The sequence below is a fragment of the Elephas maximus genome, chromosome 3 (genome assembly GCF_024166365.1).
Source record: "Elephas maximus indicus isolate mEleMax1 chromosome 3, mEleMax1 primary haplotype, whole genome shotgun sequence".
NCBI lineage: Eukaryota > Metazoa > Chordata > Mammalia > Proboscidea > Elephantidae > Elephas > Elephas maximus.
This window is the reverse complement of record NC_064821.1, coordinates 85782608-85809959: the sequence shown is the minus strand read 5'-3', so window position 1 is coordinate 85809959 and position 27352 is coordinate 85782608. Positions and strand designations below refer to the sequence as shown.

Below are 27352 nucleotides of genomic sequence, written 5' to 3'. Positions count from 1 at the left end.
ACTCATCTGGACAGCTATAGAGACCCTGACACCGTTGTGTGGTCAGGTCACAGAGTCACTTGCAGACACATTAAGCATGTCACTGTTCTGGGGACAGTCTTACAGACATCATCACCTGTGGTCACCAGACTCACTGTCTCATGCATACAGGTGCTGCTGCCAGGCAGGTGGTCAGATATGGCGATAACTGGCTGCACAGGCAGTCCACACACACAGTCACAGCACCAGGGTCTCACGTAGGCGGGAAGACAGTAACACACTCCATAGAGTTGTCACCCAAACAGCTTCGCAGACAGTCACATGTGTGGTATCATGGCCACACACAGGCCTATGAGCACACATTCTCAGACTCAGGCCCGTGTGTACTCTGCTCAGTATGGTTACTCATAATTCTCATGGTGGGGGTATGAAGTAGGGAACACGGGTGATGGGGAGGGAAGACAGCTGCCAAAGCAGGTCTGGGACATGGGGAGTGATGTGGTCCCACTGCTGAGGATGGCCCGGCCCAGCCAGAGGGAGATGGAGGAAGGGGAGTGAGTCACAGACACATAACTTACCTGAACAGGTGTGGGGGCTATGGGTGGGAGGGAGGGGCAGGAGGCCAGGTAGAGAGTAGGGAGGAGTGAGGGCAGCAGCCGCCTGGACAGACTGGAGGGCACTTACCTGTCACCTGTCCCTCTCTCAGGGTCCAGACCTAGGGCCCAGACCAGAGTCCAGTCTAGGGCTCAGCAGACCTGACCACCCATCTGGTCAAGTGGGGAAAGGGTGTGTGTGTGTGTGTGTTTTGTGCGCGCACATGCGCGGGCCCCATCTCAGCTGAAATAGGCAGTGGCTTCAGGAGACACTTACTGGACTGTGCAGTGCGGGCCTCAATGGTGGGGGTGAAGACACCCACCCCCATATCCGAGCGAGCAGCCAGTTGGAAGCGGTATAGTGTGTCAGGCTTCAGGTCCTCTAGAGTGTAGGAGGAGGTGGGGTCGAAGGTCACCTTGTGCTGGAAGAGCAGAGAGCACTCAATGACTACTCTGACTTCAAAAGTCACCTAGAGGTCATTCCCCAACATGGATTGTACCCTGACCCCTCTGGACCCTCTGGACCCACCGTGGTCCCAGGACTGGCTTCAGGGCTCTGACCGCACCACATGGTTACCATGGGGACCACATGGGCCATGGGGACCACATGGGCTGTATGGGCCCAAAGACAAACTTTAGGGTTCTCCTGGTGTCGTTAAGCCAAAGAGCCTATGAGACCCAAGGATAGACCCTAAGAACTCTGTCACCAGCACAGTGTGACAAAGACTATAAAAACACACAGGCCACCCAAGCCACATGACACTCATGAGCCGCATGGCACTCATGAGCCACAAAGCCCCAAGGAGAAGCACTAGGGACTTTGCCTGCCTGGGTGAGTCCATCACAGACCCTCAGGGATCAAGAGGATCTGTCCTTCCCCTCCTTTCTCCCTGCCTTGGCACTCACCTGCTGGTCTTCATTCTCTGCTGCCCAGTACACCAGCTCGTATTTGATGATCCGCTCCTGGGGGGGCAGCAGCCACGAGAGCTGGATCCTGGTGTCCGACTCCGCCTCAGCCTGGAAGTCCGCGGGCTGGGCAGGTACTGCAACACCCCCACCGTAGGCATCATCAGTCTCACCAATCCCCCTCAAGTACAGGGGGCACCGGGGAAAAGGAGCAGGGGAAGGCAGATCCTTACCCACACACCCTTGCCCTGCATCCCAGTGACAATGTACCTACTGACTCAGGGCCCTCATCTTCCCAGGGCCCCAAACCTCAAAGGCTGGGGCAGGAGGACAGCCCTGGCTCCGTCCCTGGCTGTGCAGCCACACTCACGCTCATCTGCACTCACCTCCCTGCTGTGTCTTGACTTGGATAGTGGGGCTGGGTGGGCCGTCACCCACGGCGGTAAAGGCAAGCACACGCAGGCTGTAGGTGATGCCAGGCAGCAGGCTGCCCACCGTGGTGAGGAGCCCTGCGTCTGTGTTGTGCTTGTGCCAGGCGCTCAGTGGGCGGCGGGAGTCCGGGGTATAGTAGACGCGGTATCCCCGCACCAGGCCATTGGGCTCCTCGGGTGGCTCCCATTGTACCAGCATGGTGCTGGCGCTCAGCATGCGTGCCTGCACACGGCGTGGTGGGCTGGAGGGCGCCTGCTCACCCGTGCGGGCTCGCACGGCCTCACTGGGCGGTCCTCGCCCGATGCTGTTCACCGCCAGCACGTGGAAGGCATATTCCGAGAAAGGGCTAAGGCCGCCAATGCTGTAGCGAGTGGTGGCCACACCGTCCACCTCCTGGAAGGGGCCCTCCGTGCCCGCTGCACGATACTGGATGCCGTAGTAGGACACAGGCTCCGAGTTCCCAGAGTCCCAGGTCAGGGTGACACTGGTGGCAGTTGTCTCTGTCACCACAAGGTCAATCGGAGGCTTAGGCAGAGCTGGGGGTGAAAGAGAAGGCTCAGGGCTGCCTGGGGTCATGACCCCAAGAACCAACCCCACCCTTGGTGTGGTTCACTGGTTGACCAAGGCAGTGTGGCCACCGAGTGTGGTGGGCACCAATAGCCCACCTTGAAGACGGCCTGAAAAGCATGCAGTGACCTCTGAGGGCACCTGGTAGGTCACCTAGTCTCTACTCATGCCACTTCTGGGACTCCACTAGGTCCTCACATCAGCCTATGTGAAAAGCAGGGGCTCACTGAACAGAACTGGGCTGACGTGACGTGCCCAGGGTCCCATGCAGATGGAAAGCACACAGGGCTGGGTGGTTGGCAGCTGCCTGCAAAGCCCATGTGTGCTCACTTGTTGGCAAGTTTGTGTAATGGGGTGTTGAGGGGGAAGGGGCAGATGAAGAAATTTAAGGGACTGGCCTGGTTTTTTTTATTTTGATGAAAATATACACAACATAACACACACCCATTCAGCAATTTCTACATGGCCTAGCTTTTAAAAGAAGTGATGGTGCTGCTGGCCCCACAGACCCTGAATCTTGGCTCAAAGGGAAGGTGGAGAAGTCCAGGTCCACAACCAGTCAGCCATTCCACAAGTGATTACTAAGTGCCTACTGGGTTCCAGGAAGTCCCTGGTTGGTGCAAACTGTTAAAGCCCTCGGCTACTAGCAGAAAGGTTGGCAGTTTGAACCCACCCAGAGGCATATCAGAAGGTGGGCCTGGCAATCTGCTTCCAGAAGGTCACACAGCCTTGAAAACCTCATGGAGCAGTTCTACTCTTCCGCACACATGGGGTGGCCATAAATAAGAATCGACTTGATGGCAACTAACAACACCTGGGTGCCAGACACCATGCTAGGGGTCCGGAGACACAATGTTATACAGTGTGGGTCCCTGCTCTCAAGGAGTTTTTATTTCAGGAGGAGAGAGATTGATTAAACAAGCCCATAATAACCATATGCAAGGGCAGAAGGAAGCAGGGGCTGAGATGCGGAAAAACTCTGGCATCTCCCTTGATGGGGTGATCAGGGCAGGTCCCACAGAGCTGAGAACTGGGGGGTGAGATGGCTCGCGCAATGGGCAGGGCAGGTGAGAACTAAGACAAAACCCAGACCATTAGAGTCAGTGTGGCTGGTACACACGGAGGAAGAGGCCATGTTGCCTATGTGGAGCAGGCAGCTGGCTGCCTGCTCTTTCTTCTACAGACAACGGGGAGCCACTGAAAGGTGTTAAGAAAAGGAGCGACATGATTCTGGGTCACATTTTTAAAGGATCACATGAGTTGCAGAATGCCGGTGGGTCAGAACGAGGCAGAGTTGGAGGTAGGGGGACCAGAGAGGGCTCTATTACACACGCGTGCCTGTCCCCAGGGCTCCAGGCTTTCCCATAACGATGAGTCAGAGAGAACCCATTTCCCCTCTTGGTTACTATTTTACCACATCCTTCTTGCTGAGAGGCCATTAAACCCAAAGGGTCTGGTACTGCATAGTGGTTGGGGGGTGAGCTGGGAATCAGATCACTCTGGGTTCAAATCCCTGCTCCATCATTTACTTCTGTGTGATCCCGGGCAAGTGACGTAGCCTCTCTATGCCTCAGTTTCCTCATTTGTAAAATGAGGATAATAAGAGCACCTCTGTACCAGCGTTACATGGCAACCCCATATGTTACATGAAGACTAACAAAACGAGCTGTGCATAACATCTGCCACCTAGGAACTCAATGCATTTTAGCTATTCTTGGTGACGCAAACAGTTACAGTAATGCACTCAGCTGCTAACTGAAAGGTTGCTGAAAGGTTGGGGGTTCGAGTCCACCCAAAGGTGCCTCAGAAGAAATGTCTGGCAATCTGCTTTGGAAAACCCAGCCATTACAAACCCACAAGGTTATGGAGCACAGTTCTACCCTAACACACACAGGGTTACCATGAGTCAACAATTACCAGTTTTGTGGTATTCTTACTAAAGCTATTAATAACTGAAACCCCTCCCTCACTACTAAGGGCCAGAGGGGCCCCAAAGCTACAGCACCAAGGAGAGAGTGCTGACTCCTCAGCCTTGCCGGTCCACACAGGAGCTCTGTTGGTCTGCCACAAGCACTGACCTTTCACTGTGACCTGGGCCATGGCTTCGATCATGCCCAGTGAGGAGATGGCCACACAGGTGTAGTTGGCAGAGCGTATGACGTTGCTGAGCTCCAGCACGTTTCGGCCAACAGGCATCTCATCCTCCTTGGTGAGCTCCTCGGCACCCATCATCCACTTCACGTAGGGCATGGGTGCACCCACGGCGACACATGTCAGGTTCACGCTGCCACCTGGCATCACCTCCTGGCTGCTGGGAGGGATGGAGAAACGAGGAGCCACGCGGCGCACTGCGGGAGGAGGGAGAGAGGCACTCACAGGCCAGGCAGGACACGCGGGGAGGTGGGGTGGAAGGGCGGAGGCCCCTCATCCAGGAGCCCCTCTTGTCAGAGCTCAGAGATAGGAGGAGTGGAGTCCCAGGGTCCCGGTTTACCCTCCCCCACCCCACTTCTGGGCCAGAAGTAGCCCTGTACTCAAGGACTGTCTGGAACACAGTGTCTTACTTTATGAGAGATCTCACAACCAAGCTCCCACTCGACAGTCCAGGAAACAGAGGCCCAGAAAGGTCCTGTGTGCCCAGGGTTACCCAGGTACTCTGTGCAAGGTCCAGGCCTCATGTCTACACTCCGGGTCTGATCAGGGCCACAACCCAGGTTGCGTTCCAGTGCCCACCTTTACCTGCCCCTATCCCCTTTCCCATGGGTCTTCAGATGGATTAGCAGGGGCACCAGTGAGAGAAACCCAGGCACCCTACGGTGAAGGGTCCTCAGAGCATGGCTGCGGCAGGGCAGAGGGTCACTCTAGGCATGGCATGGCCCCTTCCTCTAAGGTCACCGCCTCCCCCTCTAGCCCATGGCCTGAGGGGAAGAGAGGAGGGGAAGTGGCATGACCACCTGCCTGGGCCTCAGCCATGCTCAAGGCTCAGCCTGGGAACCCAAGAGGAGGCGGCTGACCCTGAGGAGAGTGGCTGGATGGGGGCAATGGGACAGGATGGGCCAGGGACATGGTCCGCGGGCAGGATGGGCATGACGATGGCAGTAACATGATGAGGGTGCTGAGCAGACAGCTCTCCGCACCAATGCACAGGGGTCTCAAGGGGAAAGGTGGCTGTGCCTGGCCATGACCTCCGGCCTTGGGCTCCCCTGGTCAGAAGCTGTTCTGGCTTTTCAGTCCAGGGGTGCGGCCTGGAGCTACCTCTTCAAAGCTGCAAGCTTGGCACAGACATTTGGAGCATGCAGAGGGACGGAGGGCAGGCGAGACCTAGTCACGGGCATGCAGACGGGGCATGCAGACGGGGCATGCAGCTGGTGGGCAGAGGCCAGGGTTATACCCACAAGGGCACCCTTACAGACAGGGTCAGAGAAGGCAGGCAGCGTGGCTTAGTGACCAGGGGACACTACTGGGAGCACTGCTCACCCAGGACCGTTACTGGGGAGCCTGAGCATGCAAAGGACCCATGACCCCATGTCAGGAGCACCTCCACTGTCAACATCAGACTCTGTTGTTTGCACACCCCCACATCACAGAATCAGAGCTGGAAGCAACTGCAGAGACCACCTGGTCCAATCTCTGACCTCAATGCACAGGTGACAAGGCTGAGGCCTGGAGACCAGACATCTGGGAAGTCACCTGATCCTGTCGATGTCACTGCCTAAAGTATCTTCCAAGCCCATTCATTTTGCTCTAAACCCCATGGGCAGCTGCCACCACCAAAGTCCAAGCCATCATCACCTTTCCCTGGATCACTGCAGTGGGTTCTTCACTGGTCTTCCTGCCTTGTCATCCTCCATGCCCCCCATTCCTGTTAACTGGCCCTCCACAAAGTCGGCACAAATCTGACCACGTCGCTCCCATTTAAAACTCTTGCTTTGTTCCCAATGCCTTAGCAAAAAGTCCAAGCTGCTCAGCCCAGCCTCTAAGACCCCACCTACCTAGGCCCTGCCTCACTCCAAGTCCCCCAGACAGAACCAAAGTGTTGGCAGTCCCCTTAGTGTGCCGGGTATGACCAGTGTCATGGGCTGGGTCTACTTCCTGTGTCCCCAGGCTTACCAGGGGTGGCAGGGTGTCTCATGGACATTTAGTGTTTTGCCTTCTCCTAGAACCAGCACCCCCATTTTCTTGAGGGGAACCACCTCTCCCCCCATTCTTGGTCTGTGAGGCATGTGACCCAGATCTGGCTAACAGGAAACAACCTTGAGACTTTTGCAAAAACTATTAGAAAAGAAACTTCCTCTACTCAGGTAGCTAAGTTGGGAAATGTAAGCTTGGAGCGGCTGGGGACCCCCTTTACCAACATGCAGGAGAACTTGCTTGAGAACGTAGAAATCAGTGCTGGGGAGGGCAGAGCTAGAGGACAGAGACAGACAGGTGCCCAACCAGGCTGTTTAAACATCTGCACCCAGCCCTGCCCGACGCCAAGCCCACTTCTACATTTTTTAGTTTTGTAAAACAAGAGTTTCCTTGTTTGCCTGAAGCTGGTATAAGTTGGGCTTCTGTGTCTGTCCTAATGCTGGGAGTCTACACCAATGATGACAGCACATTACAGGCAGAGGGTTCAGTGTGGCAGAGACCAGGCGGGCCCTGGGGGCATGGCTGGCAAAAGGAAGCTACGACAAAGAGTCCCCTTTGAGCGCTCCCCTCCAAAATGGCACAAGGAAGAGGCTGTGGGCGGGGGGGGGGGCACAGACAGAAATGTCACCCAGCTTGGTGGTGTGGGTGTTCCCTGGGCTCCGGGGCTGGGTCCTAGGGGAAGTGATGGGAGGAGAAGCACAGGCAGGTAGGTCTGTTTGCAGATCAGGCCCAGGCCTGTCCTAAAAGGAGTGTCTGGCACAGCCCTGGCTCGAAAAGAGAGGCCGAGGGGGGCAGCCTTAACTGACCAAGTTCTTCCTGCCATCTGAGCCAGGGGCTGCCTCCACTCCTCATTTGTGAGCATCAAAATGGGTTTGAGGAAAGGAAACCACTCTTGAGCACCTACTATGTGCCAAGGGATTTGTGGCTGTAGGTGCTATCTCCCAATTACAGATAAGGTAACTGACTCCATACTGATCTTTAAATGACATGCCCACGTTCATATTTGTGGAAGGAGTACATCTGTGGGATGGAAAACCTTTCCTTTTGAGAGCCCTGGCTGACAGCTCCGGGAGAAGCTTCTAGTTTAGCCAAGGCTGGCAGGAGAGGAGGCTGCTCCAGTTGGCACAAGGATGGTACTTCGAGAGGCTTGACCGGGGGGAAGTCATGGCTACAAGTTTGACTCTGGTAGGTGGTGGAATCTGTGGACCTGACTGGGTACCTGGAAGCCAGAACTAAGAGCCCCAGCAGAAGGAAGTGGGTCTTTGGCCAGTAAACCTTGGACCTTGACCTTAACCTAAACAGCCCAGAACTTGACTAGACTTTACTCCCAAATAGTTCCTGGAGGACAGGATCTTCATGCCAAGATGCAGTCCTTACAGATCAGCCCTGGAGGTCACTGGGTCACCATTTCCAAAAGCCTCAAACTTCAGCCAGCATAAAAAAATGGATGTCATTCAGAAAACTTACTCCTTCAGAGTTTGGGAGGTCAGATGTGACCCAAAGGGCATCTCTCGCACGAGGCCACCCCTCCACTTGAGGCTACCGGGCACCGTACCCTTCACTCATTCACAAGGACACTGAGCTTTCTCCATTCGCAAGGAGTCCTGGAGCCAAGCAGGGTTTCCTGCATCTCAGACCACATCTTCCCCGCAGTGTGAGGGGGTTATCATATGTCTATGCCCTTCAGGTGGGAGTGGGGGAGGTGAGAGACAACCTCCTGGTGTCTCAAGCACCACTGAGGCCCTGGCGCCTTGACTGCCCACCCAGCCACCCCTGCAGCAGCCTTGCCGTACTCCCACAGTCACAGACACAGAGCCTCCAAAAGGAGCGGGACTCGCCCTGGACTCTGCCTATTGACAGAAGGAGCGGCGGGGAAGGAAAAACTGGAACTGGGAAGGGTGCACTTAGGGTCTAATCTTGGGCTCCAACAATGCCGATCTATTACCATTTCCCGTGCATCCTTAGTGCTGACATTTTATAGACAATTTCCAAAACAGGGCCCTGCCATTTCTGGATTATATTTCAGCTGCAACTTTTAAGTCTAATTATTTACGCTGACAACCACCTATAAAGGGGCGGCGTGGCGCCCAGAGGCATCGGCATTCAGCAGAGTGACAGCTTAATCGCAGGGGGAGGCAGCCCCGCAATCTGCATTCACTCGCAGAAATTTCTCTGATGAAAATAACACAACATTAAGGAGGGGAGAAGGGGCAGGATCCACTGTATCAAGATAAAATAACTCTTTAATAAATAACCCTGTGGCTGCCGCAGAGCAGTAATTAAATGCCGGCGCACCCGGCACACAGTTTTAAGTAAAGCTGGAAAAATGTAAGATGTAATTATCAGCGCCAAACAAATTACCAGCCTGGCAAATCCCCCCAGAATATTTAGAAACTCATTTCTGCCTTCCCATTAAATATTTGTATATGTGCTTATTTTTGGTGGGACCACAGTGGGGAAGAAGGGACAAGGGACCAGGAGGGTAGTGGAAGGAGCATGGGGGAGGTGGCTGCGGGCTGGGCTCAGTCTCTGCTGACGGCTGTTTTCTGAACCCCCAACAGATCCGCCGGGTCAGCGAAATGATGAAACTGAAATGTCCCAGAGCTCCGGAGTGCATATAGAAGGATGCTCAGGGCTGATATCTGAGCTGCGGCCGCAGCTCTCCTCTCAACGGGCTCTGCTCCCTCTCAGAGGAAAACTCAAGCCAGTGACAATGATGCACAGGGGGCCAGGCCAGCTCCCTGGGGCTTGGCCTGTTCCATGCTTTTGCTCAGTGGACAGTGAGCCTCCTCTGACCACACAGACCACATGACACAAGAATGACAGCAAGACCTGGCTCGTGGACACAGCACTGAGGGTAGGGGTTGGCCCCAAGGGTGGGCTGAGAATTGAGCCCCATATGGGAAGACTCTGCAATTGGCTTGAGGGGAGTCAAAGCCTTCCTAACCTGGGCCCCTTTCCAGCTCCCACAGCCTCTGTGTTTCTTCCCTAGAGCACAAGCCTCGCTAAGTCCCAGTTGACCATCTATCACCCTAGATGTGAGCTCCCTGGGTTTGAAGGCCCAGCAACCAGCACAGGGCTGAGGAAATGTTAGCTGGCCAGCTGGCCAAATAAATGCCATCCTCAGACAGATATGGGGGGTTCAGGCGGAGGGGCTGGGGTGGGGGGAAGATGCTTAATTTGGATCTGGCTGGACAGGAAAAAACACGGTAGGAAACCTCCTCCATGAGCCATGATGACCCCACCCAACTGGGCCACGAATGCCAAGCTTCCCTAAGACAGACCAGGGCTGACTGCCCCATCTAGCCTTGGCGGACCCCTGGGGCCTCAAAGACCAGATGAACACTGCAGGACTTTCGTCCTATGCTGCAGGATCTGCAGGGACTGCCATCTAGCCTTTACCCTTCATCTTCCCATTGGTTTCAGCTGAGCTTGGGACAAACGTGCATTTTAGGCAAGGAGAGGGCAGAGCAAGGCCCCACAGGTAAACATAAGGCATTACAGCTCTTCCATCCCACTCTGACTACAACCACTCCTGAGTTCCACCTGGAACAGACAGCCGGCCTGGCCTGGGCACACAGGTGGGGTACCGTTTCGTGCCATGCACCATGCCCACCCACCCACCTGCCCCAGTAAGGGAGCCCCTACAGGGACATGCAGACATGTGGTGCATCAGGGACTCAAGCAGCAGAAACATGCAGGGCGAGGGCCTGCCCACCCACTCCTGGTCCTGCCCGCCTGCTGCCCTGCCAGTGGACGATGGAGCCTGGCTGGCGGGCAGGCATGGCTGGAGCGAGCCTGAGGGAGCTGCCTGAGCCTGCTGGTCCCTGCTGACAGGAGCATCCCATCGATGGGCGGGCTGTAGATGGATAAGAAGTGAAAAGGACCAACCTTCTCGCTGATCTGAGAGATGAGAGTTTGGGTTGATGGCAGAGTGCGATGAGGATGAGGAGGGAATAAAAAAAGACAAGGAGAAACACAGAGAGAGTAAAAACAGGCCAACCTTCATCTGCCCACACAGCACGGAAACAAGACAGGACTCCTGTGCCCCCACGCACATGTGCACACAAGTGCGCACGGACCACGCCACTCACGAAAGACTCAGGACTCATGGAGGACATGGTGGACAGTGGGTCCCGCTAGCAGGTGCCAAGGACACCAAGAGTGGGACAGGGAGGGGCAGAAGTGGGGCAAGGCAGGCCCCATGCCTCATATGCACCCCACAGCTCGGGCAGGCCCAGGGAACTGGGCTCTGGGGTCAGGACCCACCCAGCCCACAAACCCACCATGCCACATGAGCCACTAGAACCCCGCCACCTCGAAGACGCCCCAGGTTGCACAACACCACACCATGAGGATATGCCTGGGACCTGTGGGGGGAAGGCTAGAGAGACATCACTCTCATTTAAGAGACCGCTGTAGCCCAGCAGCCAGGTCCCTGCAGAGAAGGGGGAAGGCTGGTGGCCCTGGTGCAGGTAGGCCACGCTCTGTGAACGGTGGGGCACTGCCCTGGCCCCTGGCAGCTGTGCACCCTGAGAGCTGGAGGAGAGAGACGCTGTGGATGGAAGGAGAGAATGAGTCACTTGGGGAAAGTCAGATGGTGACGGAGAAAGAGGCCGGTCCACCCAGCATGCCTGGGCCTGCTAGACTGTGGGTGGAGCTGAGGGCAACAGTGAGCAAAGTTAGAAGTAACTGGATGATCCATCCCCTGGATAACGCTATCATGACAACAGCAGTGACGACTGACTACATGGGCCTCCCTTGTGCCTGCAGGCTGGGGCTTTATACCTTGTTCCATGAAATGCAACAATCACAGGGCCTCAGAGAGGGAGCAGAAGCCCTGAGAGTTTGGGGGACAGGGGAGAAGTGTGGGGTAGGCACTGAAGCTGAGTCTGAAGAGGAAACAGGCATCAGGCCAACGGACACAGAGGGAGGAGAGTCAGAGATGAAGATCAATGCTGTGGGAATCTGTCGGTTTAGAGCAGTGTTCTCACAGGGACATGGGACAATGTCTGCGGACACTTTTGGTTGTCACAACTGGAGGCATCACTGGCATTTAGTAGGTTAGGGACGCTGCTAAACACCCTAAAATGCACAGGACACTCCCCACAACAAAGACCTATCCGGTCCAAGTTGTCCTAGTGCTGAGGTTGAGAAACCCTGGCCTAGAGTCCATCCCAATCTGGATGCTGGGGCCCAGGCCCTGACAGAGCTGGAGTCCAGCAGTCTCCGCCACGCAGAGTCAGAGTTGGAGGGTAACAGGGGCCTGCAGAAACGAAGCCTTGAAGCTGCTGGGGGATGAGTGGGGCCCAGGCCCGCAGGTGGGCCTGGCACCTGGGTATCTCCATGGGCTCTTGGTCCACAGTAGGTTCGTGATACAGAGCCAGTAGCCAGTACGGCAGAGGCTGCCCCAGAGGAGCCCGGGCTTCAAAGGTCCAGTCAGAGCTGGGGCGGACAGGCCCTCAGTCTGATGGGGGCAGAAGACAGGGGTTTTGCCAGGTCTAAGAGGAGGGTGGGGACACCAGAGGCAAGGGTTCCAGGTAGCAGAGCTTTTCTGGTGTCCAAAAGTCCTGTCAGTACGGCCTGTCCTGGGGCCAAATGGCAGGTTGCTCTCAGTAAATTGGGGCAGGCCTAGGTTCAAACAGGGCCTGGAGATGGAGGCTTGGGGCTAGTCTGTAAACATCAGGGTCTGCAGGAGTATGTGTGTGTGCGTCTGTGTGTGCGCGTGTGTGTGTAGGTGCGCGTACACATTTGTTTATCAACAGAAGCCAGGCTGGAACAGCCTGTTTTAGAGTCCCTGGTAAGTGGGACTGGAACAGAAAGAACCCCCACATTCCCTGCCAAAATGGCTTGTGGGAATGGAGCTCGAAAAGTGGTTTAGGAAGACCTGGTGGAGTTGGGGGTGGACCACGGCAGGAGCCAGTTGAGTCCTGCCTGAGCACACCCATGTGTGTGGACAGTGGGGGCCCATAAACAGGGGTGCTCGCCGGGGCTGGAGGAAAGATAGCCCTGGTCAGGCCTCTGGCTATAGCAGCTGGCTCAGCTCATCTCTGGAGTCCCACTGCTCCCCCATTCCCAGGCTAAGGCTAGTCTGACGGTAACTTTGAAGAAAGCTGTCCAGCCAAGACGACAATACAGGGGTCCATCCAACTTGGGCCTGGGCCTTCTCCAGCCTCAGCATCACCTTCTCAGCTCTTCTCCAGGAATCATGCCCACACCACTGTGCTCATGTAACTGGCCTGTCCTCTCTCCAGCACAGCCATGCAGAGCAACAGGCTTCCTTACTCCAGCAGTCTCAGCCTGTTGGAAGGAGGGTTCAGTTGAGAGAACACAGCGTTTGAATGGTCTGGGTGAGGGGAGAGAGGCCTTTGTGAGAAGGGTCACTCCAGCTGCTCCCCTCAAAGGGACCCATCATTCCCTGGCGACCCCACCAGAAGTCTGCCTGGAACAGGGTGGGGATGAAAACAGCGCTATTGACAACTCCATTTATCTTGGTCATTTGGGTGGCTCTCAGGCTCCTGGTGGTCCTGCTCCAGTGCTGTTCCTTAAGACAGGCTCTGGTCAGCTCAGCTAAGCCTCAATGAGAAGACCAAATGGCATTGGGGATGGTGGGGGTGGCTAGGCCATGCCCCCAACTCCAGTGAAGCATTGTCCACTGTCTCTGAAGCACAACTTGCCTATCACAAACAGCTCCCTGCAGCTGGACTGGTCACCAAATGAGCTGGAAGACTCTTAAGGCCTCTCTGCAACTGACAGAGTAGCCCCTCAATAAACGTATGGTAACTGACTGCCTAACTCTCTGCCTTGTCTGATGGACTAAGTCTGATCACACAGCTCTGAAGTGTGGAATAGACCACTACTACCCCGCAGACCCCCGCCCTGTGCTTAGCCCTGGGCAGACAGGCAGACAACACCCCTTACAAAGGCTGCACCAAGCACTTAGCATGATGAAATCATAGCTACAAGGAAGCCACATCCACTTTCCTTTACCCATCCCCTGAGTGCAGACGGTTTAACTTTTAATGACGCCATCTGTGCAGGAGACCTAGGTGATGGGGGCAGGGGGCTGAGCCCTCTGCGCCTCTCAGGGCATCTCCTGGGCCTCATGTACACCAGACCCGGTGTGTTCTTGGGAAAGAGCAAGGAGACCAACTTCAGATGCCCTTGGGCTATGAGCACAGCAGAGACAGGACCTCCCAAAACAGTCTCCAGGCTCTCTCTGCTGGGTACCTGGACTTGTAGGTACCTAGAACATAGTAGGTGCTCACCCAAAGCAATGTACACTGCAGGGGATCACAGCTGCCTCAGCCCAACCCCCTTACACAAGGGTCCTGGCTGGTGACAGAGCACATTTGAAGCCTCCAGGAAGGCCCCAGGCAGGCCTGGCCTGAAGACAGGCTCGCCTCACCAGGTCCATTCCTGAGGCCTGAACCAAAGCCCAGAGCCAGAGCAATCCTAGAGGCCACACTCCTGGGGAAGGCAGGACAGAGTTTAAGAAGTCTAGGCCGGCAGTGCACGTTTACACACAAGCATGTGTGTCTGTACACACATGTGTGCACGAACACACACAAATTCACTGTATAAGTCTGCTCAGAAGGCTCCAGACTCTCATGGGGCTGTGGGCCCACATGGCAGGACCTACAAGAGATGCAAATGTTCCCAAGAGTGACTGCTTCCCAAGGGGCCTGCAGGGAAGGAAGGCAAAGTAGTGGCGGATGCTAAGAGCCTGTCCAGTGGGAGCTGTTGCCGCTGTTATCGCTGCTGCAGAAAGAGGAGGGAAAAAAGAGAGACTGGACCCATGGTGGCCTCCCGCATGTCCGCACCAAGGCCTCCAGGCAGCATGCCCAGAAGGTGCAGCTCAGATCCATGGTGGCAGAGGCCGGGCACTGCCCAAGTCCTTACCTCGCACATACAGGTTCGCGGGGGCCGAGTAGCGTGTGCCTGCAGAGTTGGTCGCCACACACTCGTACTTGCCTTGGTCCGACTCCTCACTGCTCTCAATTTGTAAGGCACCTGTGGGGACACAGAGGCAGAGGTCAGGAATGGCCTATGTTTTGTGCGTCCTGGGACATTGGTGGGGGGTGTGTCCTGGCAGCATCTGTGGCTTTGGTTGACCAGATGTTGCAGCACATCCAAGCCACACCTCAGCTCCAGCGCTGCTGCCGAGAAGCTCTACCTGATGAGCCCAGCGGCCCTCTGGCTGGAACCAAGGGTTGAGCTCTGGAGCCCAATCTCCCTGCCCCCTCAGTCCAGTTGGGCTTGCCTTTGCTCCGCCAGGGGCTGTACCCCACCCGCAACCCCAGTGAGCATCCACCACACTCCAGCCAGCACTGGAGCCTGTTTGCCAACGAACACCCCCATCAGTGCTCCATCAGCTGGCCAGGCACCGTGCAGCCAGGCGTGGGAGTGGCCTGTAGATCTGCTGGCCTGCGGTTGACAAGCATACAACGTCTTCATCAGGCCAGAGCCTGAGAATTAGCCGCCCACCCGGATTCCACATGAAGGAAAGGGCTTGCCCTGGGGCCCAGCAGCCTCTGCTCACAGCACCCATCCTCCCTTCCACTCCACCCCTACCCCTACTCCACCAGGCCCCACCCATTCCGGCTCCTCTCCTCTGCCTGGCCCTGCTAAAGTGCTTCGACCCACCACGGCTCCTGCATAATTCAGGAGGCTAATGCAGGCTGGAGCTCGCACTCGGGCCAGCGCCCTGTAGGGCTGCTCTGGCCGCAGACCGACAGACAGGAGCCAGGACTGGGGTGGCGGCGGGCAGCTGAAGAGGACCCCCACAAAGAGTAGAAGAAATGGGCACAGAGCCATTGTTGGCAAGTCCAGGTGTGGGAGCCTAGGGAGGTGTGTGTAGGGGGTGAGCAGAGCTGTTAAGACTTGGCTACTCCCCACCCCCACAATAAACACTTGAATAAACTGCTTGCAAGAGCACACTGGGCAAAGCTGTCTCTGACAGTAACACCCCCAGGCACAAGCAACGCTCCTATCCCTGGAACAACTCGACAGACAATTACACCCACACAGGACAGTCCAACTGACAGTTAATAACCCCACAGGACATAGTCTGACAGAAAACTAACTTCTGCACAGAACGGCCCAGTGACCCTAGCAGCCCCCGCCCCGCCCAGGGCACAGACTGACTGATGTTACACCCACATAGGACACAGACAGAACCTGAAGGATCCCACCAGAATGGACTGGACAGGGAGAGTTCCGAGCCATGCTCACAAGGCGCAGGCCCAGCGGGGGCCCACTAGGGGTCTGAGTTTCAGCCTCTGCCCCACCTGACATCCCTTGTCTACCATCCGGACACAGGGCAGCAGAAGGGGCTATGAACACCAAGGGCTGGGACCTCGCAGTGGGAGAGAAGGGAATTCCAGGCTCGGGCTCCAAGGCAGAGGATGAGAGACTGGCTGCCTCTGTGGTCCTGGGCCTGCCACCCAGGTCCTGGCCTCAGCCTTCCCCACTGAGACTGTTGAGGGAATCAGATCCCACTGCACATGCCAAACACCCATCTCCTGAGAGAACAGCCCTGATGGGCAAACAACAGGACATGTTTATGGGATGGATGGACGCTGTTACAGAAAATGTTCATACAAAATGGGGAAGGGTCAGGCCCCTGGCTGGTGGGGTCAGCACTAAGGCCAGTGTAGCTGGGAGGTGAGGGGAGACCTGGTAGCTTGTGCCACAGGGTGGGACCCTGCCTGTGGGAGGAGGATGCTCCCTGGTGCTGAAAGCCTAGGACAGGTTGGGGGACCCAGTGCAGACCCTGTGCCTATTTGCATACAGAAACCCCCAAACCTGGAACCAAAACCAAGACCCAGCAGCAAGGGTAACAAAGAGAATAGGCTAAGCAGGTGGGTGGGGGATCCCGAGGGCCAAAAGGAGAAGGGAGACTGTCCATAGGGGGTGATGGGCAAGACACACCCAGGGAGGCACCTAGACCTCCCAGCCCCAATTTCTGTCCCAAGACTGCCCTGACCCTGACCTCTGAAAGCCTAGATCTGCCCAAGGACTCTGAGAAAGGTGGGGAGAAAATGATGTGAATAAAGCAACCAATTTACGCGGTGTCTGCTCTGCGCCAGATATTGTACAGGTCTTCAGGCTTTCCCTAATTCTCCCAGCCCTATGAGGTGGGTGCCCCAGCGCCAATTTAAAGAGAAGGAAACACTTCAGAGAGATGAACAGATTTTTTTTGAAAGTCACACAGGTATTAAGTCAAACTTGAACTCAGATCTTTATGAGTCCAGAGCGATCTTTTAAGCTTTAGGTTGCAGGGCCCCCTAGAGCAGCTGGGGGCAGACACAGCCTGGCAGGAACTCCAAGCTTACAGGCCGGGCGATCTAGTTATTCATGGCCCTGTTTATACCCCTGTTGTCAACCCAGCATCTACACTGAAGTCTTAGCTGAACATTCCTCGACTCTCTAATGGGCTGCAGGGATTTAAGGGATGATCCCGATTCTACTGTGTTGTTTCTGCTGTCAGCTGAGTCGGCCCCCGACTCATGGTGACCCCACACACAATGGGATTGGACTGTTGTGATCCATAGGGTTTTCACTGGTTGATTTTCAGACTTAGATCACCAGGCCTTTCTTTCTAGTCCATCTTAGCCTGGAAGCACCGACGAAACCTGTTCAGCATCATAAAAACACTCAAGCCTCCACTGACAGATGAGTGGCAGTGGCTGTGCTTGAGGTGTGTTAGCCAGGAACTGAACCCAGGTCTCCTGCATGGAAGGTGAAGATTCTACCACTGAAACAGCGCTGCCCTCTGAGTCTACTAGAGGACCAGGATATTAAAGGAAAGGCAAGTAATACTGAGATTCCCAAGAAAAAGGAGGCCCTCAAGAGGAAAGACATGGCTCGATCATGTTCACCCACCTCAGAGGTAGACTCTCCACCTATGGCCAGCCTTGGGGACCCAGGCTTGGTTTCATGTTGGAGCCATTAAGTTCCCCGCCGAGGGGTTGGCCTAAAGGCCTGGGCAGTAGGGCTTGCCATCCCAAAGGTAGGGCTCAGCTGAGTATCTCCACAAGTCAGACTTGCAATGGATGAGTCCACAGGAGGGAATGACTGAGTGGATGTGTGTGGTGGCCGGTGGTGTTGGGTGGGGCCGGAGCTGGAGATGAGGAGGCTGGAGAGGTCAGGATGGGGATGGGGGAGGTGACGGACTGGACTGGATGGAGTGGTGGTGAAGGCAGTGGCGTGGCGAGATGCACGGACAGCATTCTTACCTCTGATTGGTGAACCACCTGGCGAGGTAATTTGAATGCAAATAAGATCAGAGAAAAGCATTAGTACAAAAGGAAGGAAAGCCACACAAAGCCAAATCAGATAAAATAAAACACGAGAAATGGCCTTAAATACACGGAGAAACTGAGGCCTGGCTCAGGTCCTAAGCAAGTGATGTGTGAGCATGCACCAGGCTGTGTGTGGGTGAAGCTGTGTTCCCCAGGTCACTGGCACTGCTCTGAGGAGGGAGAAAGTGAAGGGGAACCAGCAGGGCTGGGGGTGACAGGAATCAGGAAAGTGAGGCGAGGCTCTGGCAGGGCCCCGTGGCTGGGGCCAATGGCGGGGCGGGGAGGAAGATGAGGTAGCCACACCATCCTGCAGGGCTGCCCAAATTCCACAGCTGGGTAAGAGTTCGAAACAAAGCAGGGTATTTAAGCAGACAGAAGGGTTAAAAGGAGGCCTTGTCAAAGGCTCCCACCAGACCAGGTCTTCCACAACAGACCAACCCTGGCAGGACTCATGGTCAACTCACAACCCAGTGGCAGACTCCCTGCGAAGCCCACTAGGCTCTGCTAGAAAATGTCTGACTATCAAGCTCCTCCGCACCCCGACTGTGGAGAGCCAGAGGTCAGAGCCCACCTCTTGCTGGTTCAGTGCCTTGTAATCCCAGAAACCAGCAGCCAAGAGGGCTGGACCCTCACCGTCCAAATCCCCGGTCCAGAGCTGTTAGGAAGTCTGAACAGGCCCCGTTCCCCACAGGTGCCTCCCCTGAGGCTACCCTCAGGGCCCCCTATTCAACCCTGCCTCATCCAGAGGGGGAGAAGCCTGGGGGCCCAGGTCCAGCTTTATCTACCTGTCCCTTTTTGCCCACCTGGGGGGGGGGTGGGAACTCTGTGAAGACACAAACACTGATCACTATCTTATGGAACCTGACAACACCTGCCTGTGGGGACCTGTCCATGCCTACATACAAATGAGGAAACAGAGGCTGAGAAACATTAAGTGACTTGCCCAAAGCCCAACGTCACACAGCTCGTTAAGTGACAAGGCAGGATTTGACCACGTCTGCCTGGCTCTAAGGTGCACAGCTTTCCCACTGAACAAGGCTGCCGTGCAGAAGCAGAGGATGGGGAGAAGGTGAGGGGTAGCTGTTGGGCCTGGTGTGTGTGTATAAGGGGTTGCAAGGAGATTACCTGGGAAGAATCATCACTGGGATGCTCAAAGCGTGGTCCAGGGGCCCTCGGGAGTCCCAAAGGCCCTTTCAGGGGGTTTACAATGTCAAAACTATTTTCATAATAATACTCAGACATTATTTGCCTTTTTGGCTGTCATTCTCTGAGTGTACAGTAGAGTTTTCCAGAGGCTATGTGACATGTAATATCGCGAAAGCCTGAATGCAGAAGCAAATACGAGAGAATCCAGTTGTCTTCCATTAAGTCCGAAATTAGAGATTTGCAAACGTGGAAAATAATACTGCTCTTCTAACTGTTTTGTTTTAGAAAATATGATTATTTTTCATTAAAAAATGTTATTCACATTGACATGTAAAGGGTTTAAAAGTTATTTTAAAATGAATTAACAAGTATTTAAAACATTCTCAGTCTTGATATCTCATAAGGTAAATACTGATAGATCTATAACCCATACAAACAAAAGCACTTGGAGGTCCTCTAGTGTCTACGATTCGAGGCTCTGAGACCAAAAACGGTGAGTAGCATTCATCTACTCCTGGGGCCTAGGCCAGGGCCTGGGGAAGGGGTGACAGTGTAAACTGTCCAGGGTCGGGACGCTGGCTCCTGGCCTCAGCTCCTCCAAAACCTAACCTGCTGCACGACAAGTCTCTGGACCTTTTGCAATAGTAATTTTCCCACCGAACTGAGACTAATTTTCCTTTTCTGTTTTATAAGATGGGTGTGGGGGACTGAAGGGGCCTTGAGGCTGTGCTCAGGTCCCTGAGAGACACCAGCATGCTCAGGGCTAAAGAGGAGCAGAGTAGGGTGGGGTAAGGGCAGCGCTCCGGCCCTCAGGCCAGCTCCTGGAGAATCTCTGGGTCCCGCCCTCTGGGGGCAGTGGCTTCCTGTTGTAGCCAGACACTGGGATCTCTTCTTAAAGACCCTCTGTCTTAGCTCCGGTGTTTTGGGGGATGTGGAAGGAGGCTGCTGAGTGAGCACATGCACCCCAGTGAGTTAGGATGTCCTCTGTGGTATGAGGCAAGTGGCTTACTTGCTCAGGGGCTGCATGTTCAGCCACTGTGATGAGGGGACCACAGGAGCACAGGCAGTCTCCTCAGGGTCCTGTTCAGGCCAACACCTCCCCTCAGGACACAGCGGGGGCTCCGAGCCCTCCTTGGAGGTCAGCCTGTGCTCACTGCCCCGGGACGCTGCCTCCTCCTTGTGACTTAATTTCCACTTTCTTCAAGTCTGTCCCCATTCCTCTTGGTTCCGCCCTGGGACTTGTGTTCAAATTCTCCAAGAGGCATTTGTGGTGGCAGCATGTCACTTTCAGTGAGGAAGTGTCTGTTGAGGAGACCTCACATTTGGGCCACGCATGCTGCCAGCTGCCCTCCTCCCTGGCGCCTGCTCCGGGGGCCAAGCCCTGGTTAGATGTGCTGTGGCTCAGGTCACAGAATGCCTGAGGGGTTCTGGGTACTGGCTGGCAAGGGCCTGAGGTCTGGCGAGGACAGGACTGTGGAACTGCAGGGCCTTAGTGGGGTCCAGCTGCTTCTCAGGCCCCCAGTTTTCACGTGTGATGCTAGAAGCCTCTGGGTGGCCTCAGAGAAGCGACCCCAGGTGACTCTCTTAACTCAGCTGCAAAGTGGGCATGATAATCACAGCCTGTCATACTTTACAGGGTTGCAGGAGAAGCAACTGCAACAAAAGGCGGGAAAGCACTTTGTAAACTGTCGGTGATGTGGAAACGGAGAGTCTCTGTATTTACAGCCAAGTGCCCGGGGCCTGATTCTACTCCATGAAGGATGTCCCTGTAAAATGTGCACAGAATAGCCCCAGTCCCCTTCTCAACGGTCATGGGATGGGAACAAGGGTCAGTGGCCACAGGCAGGCAGTGAAGGGGCAGAGTCCTATCTGTTACTGAAGAGGTGGGATAACTAAGGCCCCTCAGGTGCCATGTGGTACCATCCCAGGAGCTGGACCCTGGGCCCAGGACCCTTAGATTACAGCTTCCATGGCAGGAAAGGTCAAACAAGGAGGTAGGTCTTCTTTGCATGCAAAAAGCAGGAGCGGATTTGTCTGCAGGGACAAGGTCCAAAGCTTGGAATGGTCACGTTCACAGAATCATTCATTCAACAAGGGCTCAGAGACACCTGTCCCTATAGCTGGGCTTGTGCTGGGCCCTGCGGGGAGACTGCACAGAGGGGAGTCAGACTCAGCAGAATGTGAGTGGAGGGCCAGATGGTGGGTAAGGCTGAGGTCAGTGTGGCCAGAGCAGGGGAGAGGTGGTGGGGGGAGATAAGAATAGCTCAGCCTACTACAGGCATTAAACTACAGCTTTTACTGCCATTGTCTTATTTAATTCTCACTATTAGCTCCTTTTTATAGATGAGAAAACTGAAGCTCAGCTAACTTAAATAACTTAGCCGAGGCTACAGAGCCTAGGAAGTGGTACAGCTTGGACCCAATGAGAGAAAGCCAGAGACATGAGCAGGGGAAGATCAAGAAGGATTCTGGCTGCCTTGCTTAGGAGTATGTACTTGATTGTGTGGGCAACGAGACCCCACTGAGATACAGCAGGTGACTCCAACAGCTGCTGGAGAATGGATTCAGGGGAGAGACTGCAGTTAGGGTTTGGGGACTTGGGATACGGCCAAGGCAGTGGAAGGAGACAGGTGGACCAATGTGAAAGATGTGGGTAATAATCAAGAGGATTTGGTTCCTTAATGGAGAAGGGTCAGGGTGTCTCCCAGGTTTTATGCTGGGGAAACTGAGGGACAGTGCTGCCATTCAGTGAGAGAGGGTCAGCAAGAGAAGGGCACAGGTGTTTGTCAAGGAGATCATCTACCCCCTCATCATGGCTAAGGGGGCGTCCAGACACAGATCTTTGGGTCTAGAGCTTAGGCAATATGTTTGGGCTGGAGACAGAATTGGGAGTTGCTGGCGTGGAGATAAGAGAAGCTACAGGAGTGGGTGAGCTCACCCAGGAAAGTGAGTGGAGAGTGGAGTAAAGAGTATCAGTGGAGGCAGGTTAGGGTTCACTGGCTCTCCGACTGAAGGAACCCACAGAGGAAGACAGAGAAGAGGCAATCAGAGAAGCAGAAGGGCAGTTAGGAGAGGGCCAGCCCTGGAAGCCCAGGAAAAGGGGAGGCAGTAGTCAAGGAGGGAGGAATGCTGAATGCTGCCAAGCGGTCAAGGAGGATAAGGCCTAAGTAGCATCAGAGGAGCAATGGGCAGGAAGTGGCCTATAGGGCAGTGAACGGGTGGCATAGGGCCTGGCTCAGAGCAAGCACTACATAAATACTTGATGAACGAACACACGTGGTGATACGCCTTCCCAGAACTGCTGCCACTGATGGTCAACGGCATTCTGGGGAGGAGTCCAGGCCTGCAGGGAGGACTGCCTACCTGCTTGAGGAGCTGCCTGAGAGACCTGCAAGAAAATGCAGAGGAGCTGAACCACGCTGGCTGCTGTGTGGGGCTGGGCAGTGGCTGTGAATGCTGCCGGACCGTTTCCTGCCTTGATTATGGCTGTTTTAATTAACTGTGCTACAGCTGCCTCCATCTTGTTGAGTTTTAATTAAATTAAATGAGCTAACACTTAGTGGGCTGTCTCAGGCGACTATGGCTGGGGCCAGAATCCTGCCCCTGCTGGGCGGCTCATCTTTCCCTCCTCCCCCTGGGTACCCTGGAGGTGTCTGCCCAGCAGGAGTTGGTGGGGAGGGGCTGGCACCCCAGGGAGTGGCGGGGGCATCTCTGGAGACTACAGGGGCTGAGTCATCTCCTCCCTCCTCCCTCGCAGTGCTGACATCACAGCTGATGACAGCAAGGGCTCGGGCCAGCGCTGGCCATCCTGCCTGAGGCCCACCATTCCACGGCTGGCAGGAGGCTTCTGGAACAAGATCTGCTGGTCCAGCCCATGCAGACACAGAGTGCAGCCTAGCTGATTCCGAGCCTCCTTTCCCGCCTGCTCTGTTCTCACAAAAACTGAATCAATTATCCTGGCGGGAGCCTCGCAGGCAAATCGATCAATGGGGCGACACCTCCCGCCTGGTCATGACGGCAGTCTTGCTCCCGGGACTCCGAGCTGGCTCGACTGAGACATCCAGAGGAGACAGGTGGGTCTGGTGGCCAAGGGATGGGGTCGCAGTCACCCTGCTTGGCAGTGAGTACCCCTGGCTCCAGGCCCCCGAGGTCCAGCCTCTTGAAGAGTGACAAATCAGGCATCTTTGGCCTCTTTTCCTGGCTAAGCCCTGCTGTCTGCAGAAGCGAAGACACCACCCAGGCCCCCTCTCAGGGCAAGGTGGAGGATGAACATCCACAGCACACGTCCGCAGAACCTAAGGCCATGCTGGGCATACCACAGGTGCTGCAAGGAGCAGGACTGGCCCAAAGGCTGGAGCCTGACAATCTGGGGAGGAGGTTAAAGGCACAGTCAATGATCAGCCCTCGCTGCCACGCTCTCTTCTCTGAACCAGGAGGCCTACAGCAAGATCCAGCCCACCCCACTGGCTGCCTTCTGCTCAACCCTGAGGGCTCAGCCCAGGCTGAGGCTGCCCACGGCTCCCGGGCACCCAAGCCTAAGAGAGAAGGCTGTGCTGAGTTCTGGCCAGACAACTTTCCTGACATCTCTGCGGCCCCTGACCCCCACCCTCTCCTCACCTGAACGCAGCTGCTTGATGCGGCCGTTGCTAGTGGCAGGGTCCACCGGGAGGAAGTCCTTGAACCAAGAGATCTCAGGGTCTGGGTTCCCGCCTGCTGCGCACAGCATGGTGGCCGTGCGTGCCTTCTCCACCACCTTCAGCTGAGGCCCCATGTCAATGGAGGGGAACCCTTGGGGCAGCTGCTCCCCTGCAGACAAAGAACAGACAAGTGTGTTAGGGCTGGCCCTGACTGCCTGTTAGGATTCCCAGGCTGGCTGGGACCCTCATGACTCTTCCCTCCCTCATCCTGACTTCTAAGCATGAAGCTTGTGCAGATGTGGCGAACCAAAGTCCTGCATCCCAGTGCCCAGGCCTGCCCTTTTGCAGGGCCTGGGGCTGCAGGGGGCCCAGGGAGTTTCCAGGTCTGTGAAGCAATGCCTCAGACTGAAGGTGTCAGCACTTATCACTGGGCTCTGAGGAGGAAGAGGATCAGTACTCTGCTGGCCACAGCAGAAAGTGCTGCAGGGATGCTGGGGTGCAGGGATCCCACAGCTCACATGGCATCAACAGCCACAACTCAGCCACAAAGCCTAATGTTTTCTGGTCCTCACCCCCTTGTTCGCACACACAGTGTTCCCTCTACCCCTGCATCTAGCCTTTAGCTTTACCTCATAACAGAGCCCAAGTCACAGCCCAGGATCTGGCCCTGACCCTGGGCACCCCCTGCCCTGCCAATGATCACCCCCCAACCCCTGGTTCTGACCCTGACCTGTTCTCTACCGCAGCACTGACCTTGACTCGCTCAGTCCTGGCTGGTGCCACATGTGGAGGCTAGCAGATAAAGAAGTTCTCAGAAAACACCAGAAATTGATGCAGGGAGCCAGAACTCCTCCACGGTTGCCTTCTCCTAGCTTGGGGCTCATGGAGGATTTACTTCCATGAGAGCAACAGCAGGAGACATTAGTGGCACAGCCCCCTGCCACTGCACCTTGATTCCACACCAGCCTGAGAGGGTGGGGAGGCCATGCTGCCTACTCCCCAGCTCCTGGAAGCATGAGGTTGAGCGGCTGGGAGGACAGGCTCCAGCCCACTGCAGACCAAAATGGGATAAGGATACCCATCTCCACCACTAACTAGCTATGTGACCTGAGAGAATCACTTACCCTCTTTGTGTCTCCATTTTTATCTGTACAAAAGGGTTCGAGTACCTACTTTGCAAAGCCAGCTGTTGTGAAGACTACATCTGATAATGCACGTAAAACGCATTGGAGAGAGTCTGACACAGAATCCTGCACTCAGTAAGTATTAAAAAGTATTAGCTGATGTTATTACTATAACTAGTAAGGGCTGAGCCACTGGGGTAGACAGGTAGGAGATTAGGGTCCAGGGCCACCCTTTCCCATTCTGGGCTACTGAGAGGTCCTCCCCTACACCCCACTCCCAGGTGGCCACCTCCCCACCAAGAGCAAACCACAAACGGAATGCTAGGCACACCCAATGGGGGAAAAGAGAACGTTTTGTCCTTGGTCAATCTCTTGGAGAGGGAGCTGGACTCCACGCTGGGGGAGGTCAGGAGGCTAGCACCACTCCACACTTCACTCCTGCATGCCCAACACAAGATGGGTGTGTGGGAACATTTGCTGAGGTCAGGTTCCTATGTCAGGGAAAAGGCACTTGGCATCCTCGGAAGGGAAAAAAGGAAAGGCTTGCAGAGAGTCAGCCCTCTCTGGAGACTCTCAGAGACCCAGGGGGACTGGCTAGAGGGAAGGTAAATGAAGAAGCTAGAGGAGCCTCAACAGGCAAGGGCAAGATGTCCCTCTGTTTGCTGCCAGACCCCAAGGGGAGATCAGCCAAGGCTCCAGCAGCCATGGGGCATGACAAAGGGACTGTGGCCCCATGGTGGGGGGGTTTCAGGGCCAGGGAGCAGTAGGACTTCCAGCCTGGCCTTGCCTCCCCATCCTCTCCCAGTAGCTGGCGGCACTTTTCCCCAGCTGCAGCCCTATACATTCTGGATGTAAACCCAGAGTCTCCTTGGCTGTAAATATGATCCCACAGCACCCTGACTTTTAGCTCTGATTTTTAAAAGGAAAATATTAAACAGTGGCAAGAAAAAGGAGGATGGAAATGAAGCTGATTTGGGGATATAACGAGCAGAGGAATAGTTTCCTTTGGCCCCACTGCTACTTACTTTCACAGGAAGACTGCCCTCCCTGCCTCCCCAACAGCTTGGGGACACTCGGGGCTGCTAGAGCCATCCTAGCCTACGGGAGTACCAGCCGAGCTCTTTCCATATCTCAGTCCTATCTGCTCAGCCCTCCTGAGCAATGGTGAGGGACACTCAGGGCCTGCCAGGTAGGGGCGATGTCTGCTAGGCCTTTGCCATATGCACTCCGGTGGGGCCCAGGAGTCTACAGGCCCCCATCCCACCCACAAGGTACAGATCAAGGAGAATGAAAGAAGTACAAATGTCTGCAGCCTTGTGTCCCAAGAATCTACTCTGAATTCCTGACACGGGGAAGGTCTTTGGGATTTACGCCAAATTAAGGACAATTAATTTTCCTCCCTCAATTATCGCGCCCTCAATGGCTCCGTCCTTGGCTCAAATCATCCCTCAGGCACCATCCCCAGAGCCCAAACCGGCATGTGTGAAGTGCTGTCCATAAAACAGCGGGACCCAAAAGCCAGTCCCTTGTGCCAACTAGGCTTCTAGGCAGAACTCAGAAAGCTGCCATTCTGCCACCTCGGGGAGGGGAAGTGTGTCTCGCAGGAGGACTCCAGCCCCTCAGGAATGAACTGCTGTGGTTTCTTCCTTCTATTCCCCGAAGGAGGCCACCAGCACATTCAGACACAGCCAAAGGACAGCAGCCATGTACTGACGCCTGCTGTGTGTCTGGCCGATCTAAGCACCAGGCATGTTGGTATAAACTGGATCCCTCTACCAGACTGGCACGCTTAACCCTTTCATGATCCTCTCAAAGTACCCACGGTAGCCTGAACCACTCAGGCAAAGAGCCCAGGGCAAATCCCCCAGGCTGATGTCACATGATCACTCCAAACCCATCACAATAGAGAAAGGCCCAGATACGAGAAATAATAGGTTACGTTTATGGAGCATTTACTACATTCTAGGCACTGTGCAAACGATTAAGTGCTTGACTACTAGCCAAAAGGTTGGCAGTTTGAACCAATCCAGAGGTGGCTCCGAAAGAAAGCCTGGTGACCTGCTTCCGAAAGATCGGAGCCCTGAAAGCTCTATGGAGCAGTTCTACTCTGCATAGGTGGGTCACCACGGATCAGAATGAACTGGAGCACAACTAACAACAGACACTGCCTTAAGGTGTTTTACAGAATGATTTAATCTTTCCAAAACCCTATGAGGTACTGAGGCTTAAGTGATGAAGAAATGTGCCCAAGGTCACAGCTAAACCACAGCTAGGGCTGGGATGAGACCAGCTGGTGTGTCCCCACTCCCGGTGCTCTGGATCCGTGTGAAACACCAGCGCCTGGCTGGGGCCCTGGAAGCTGTGGGAATGAGTTGGGTAGGGTGGGCGGAGATGAGGGATATCCCTTGGAGAGCTGAGCAACCATCCAGGGCATCCCTTCACACAGCCCCTTCCCCAGCACCACGGCCCTGGCCAGCTTCCTGGCTCAGGGCTCCACCTCTACCGCAGACCCCCTGCACATGCCGCTGCCTTTT

The 27352-nt window shown here is 55.3% G+C and overlaps 1 protein-coding gene across 5 annotated transcripts in view; it reads right to left on the bottom strand.

The window, feature by feature from the left end:
• Positions 1-27352, bottom strand: part of PTPRF (protein tyrosine phosphatase receptor type F) — a 94741-nt gene that overhangs the window by 30623 nt on the left and 36766 nt on the right. For all 5 annotated transcript variants that reach the window (XM_049879037.1, XM_049879034.1, XM_049879036.1 and 2 more), the window contains exons 6-11: positions 23675-23863; positions 14508-14618; positions 4556-4825; positions 1865-2446; positions 1479-1615; positions 850-994 (exon numbers count right to left, since the gene is read on the bottom strand). In XM_049879037.1, coding sequence (XP_049734994.1) covers positions 850-994; positions 1479-1615; positions 1865-2446; positions 4556-4825; positions 14508-14618; positions 23675-23863 — 1434 coding nt within the window. The remainder of the gene's footprint in view (positions 1-849; positions 995-1478; positions 1616-1864; positions 2447-4555; positions 4826-14507; positions 14619-23674; positions 23864-27352) is intronic.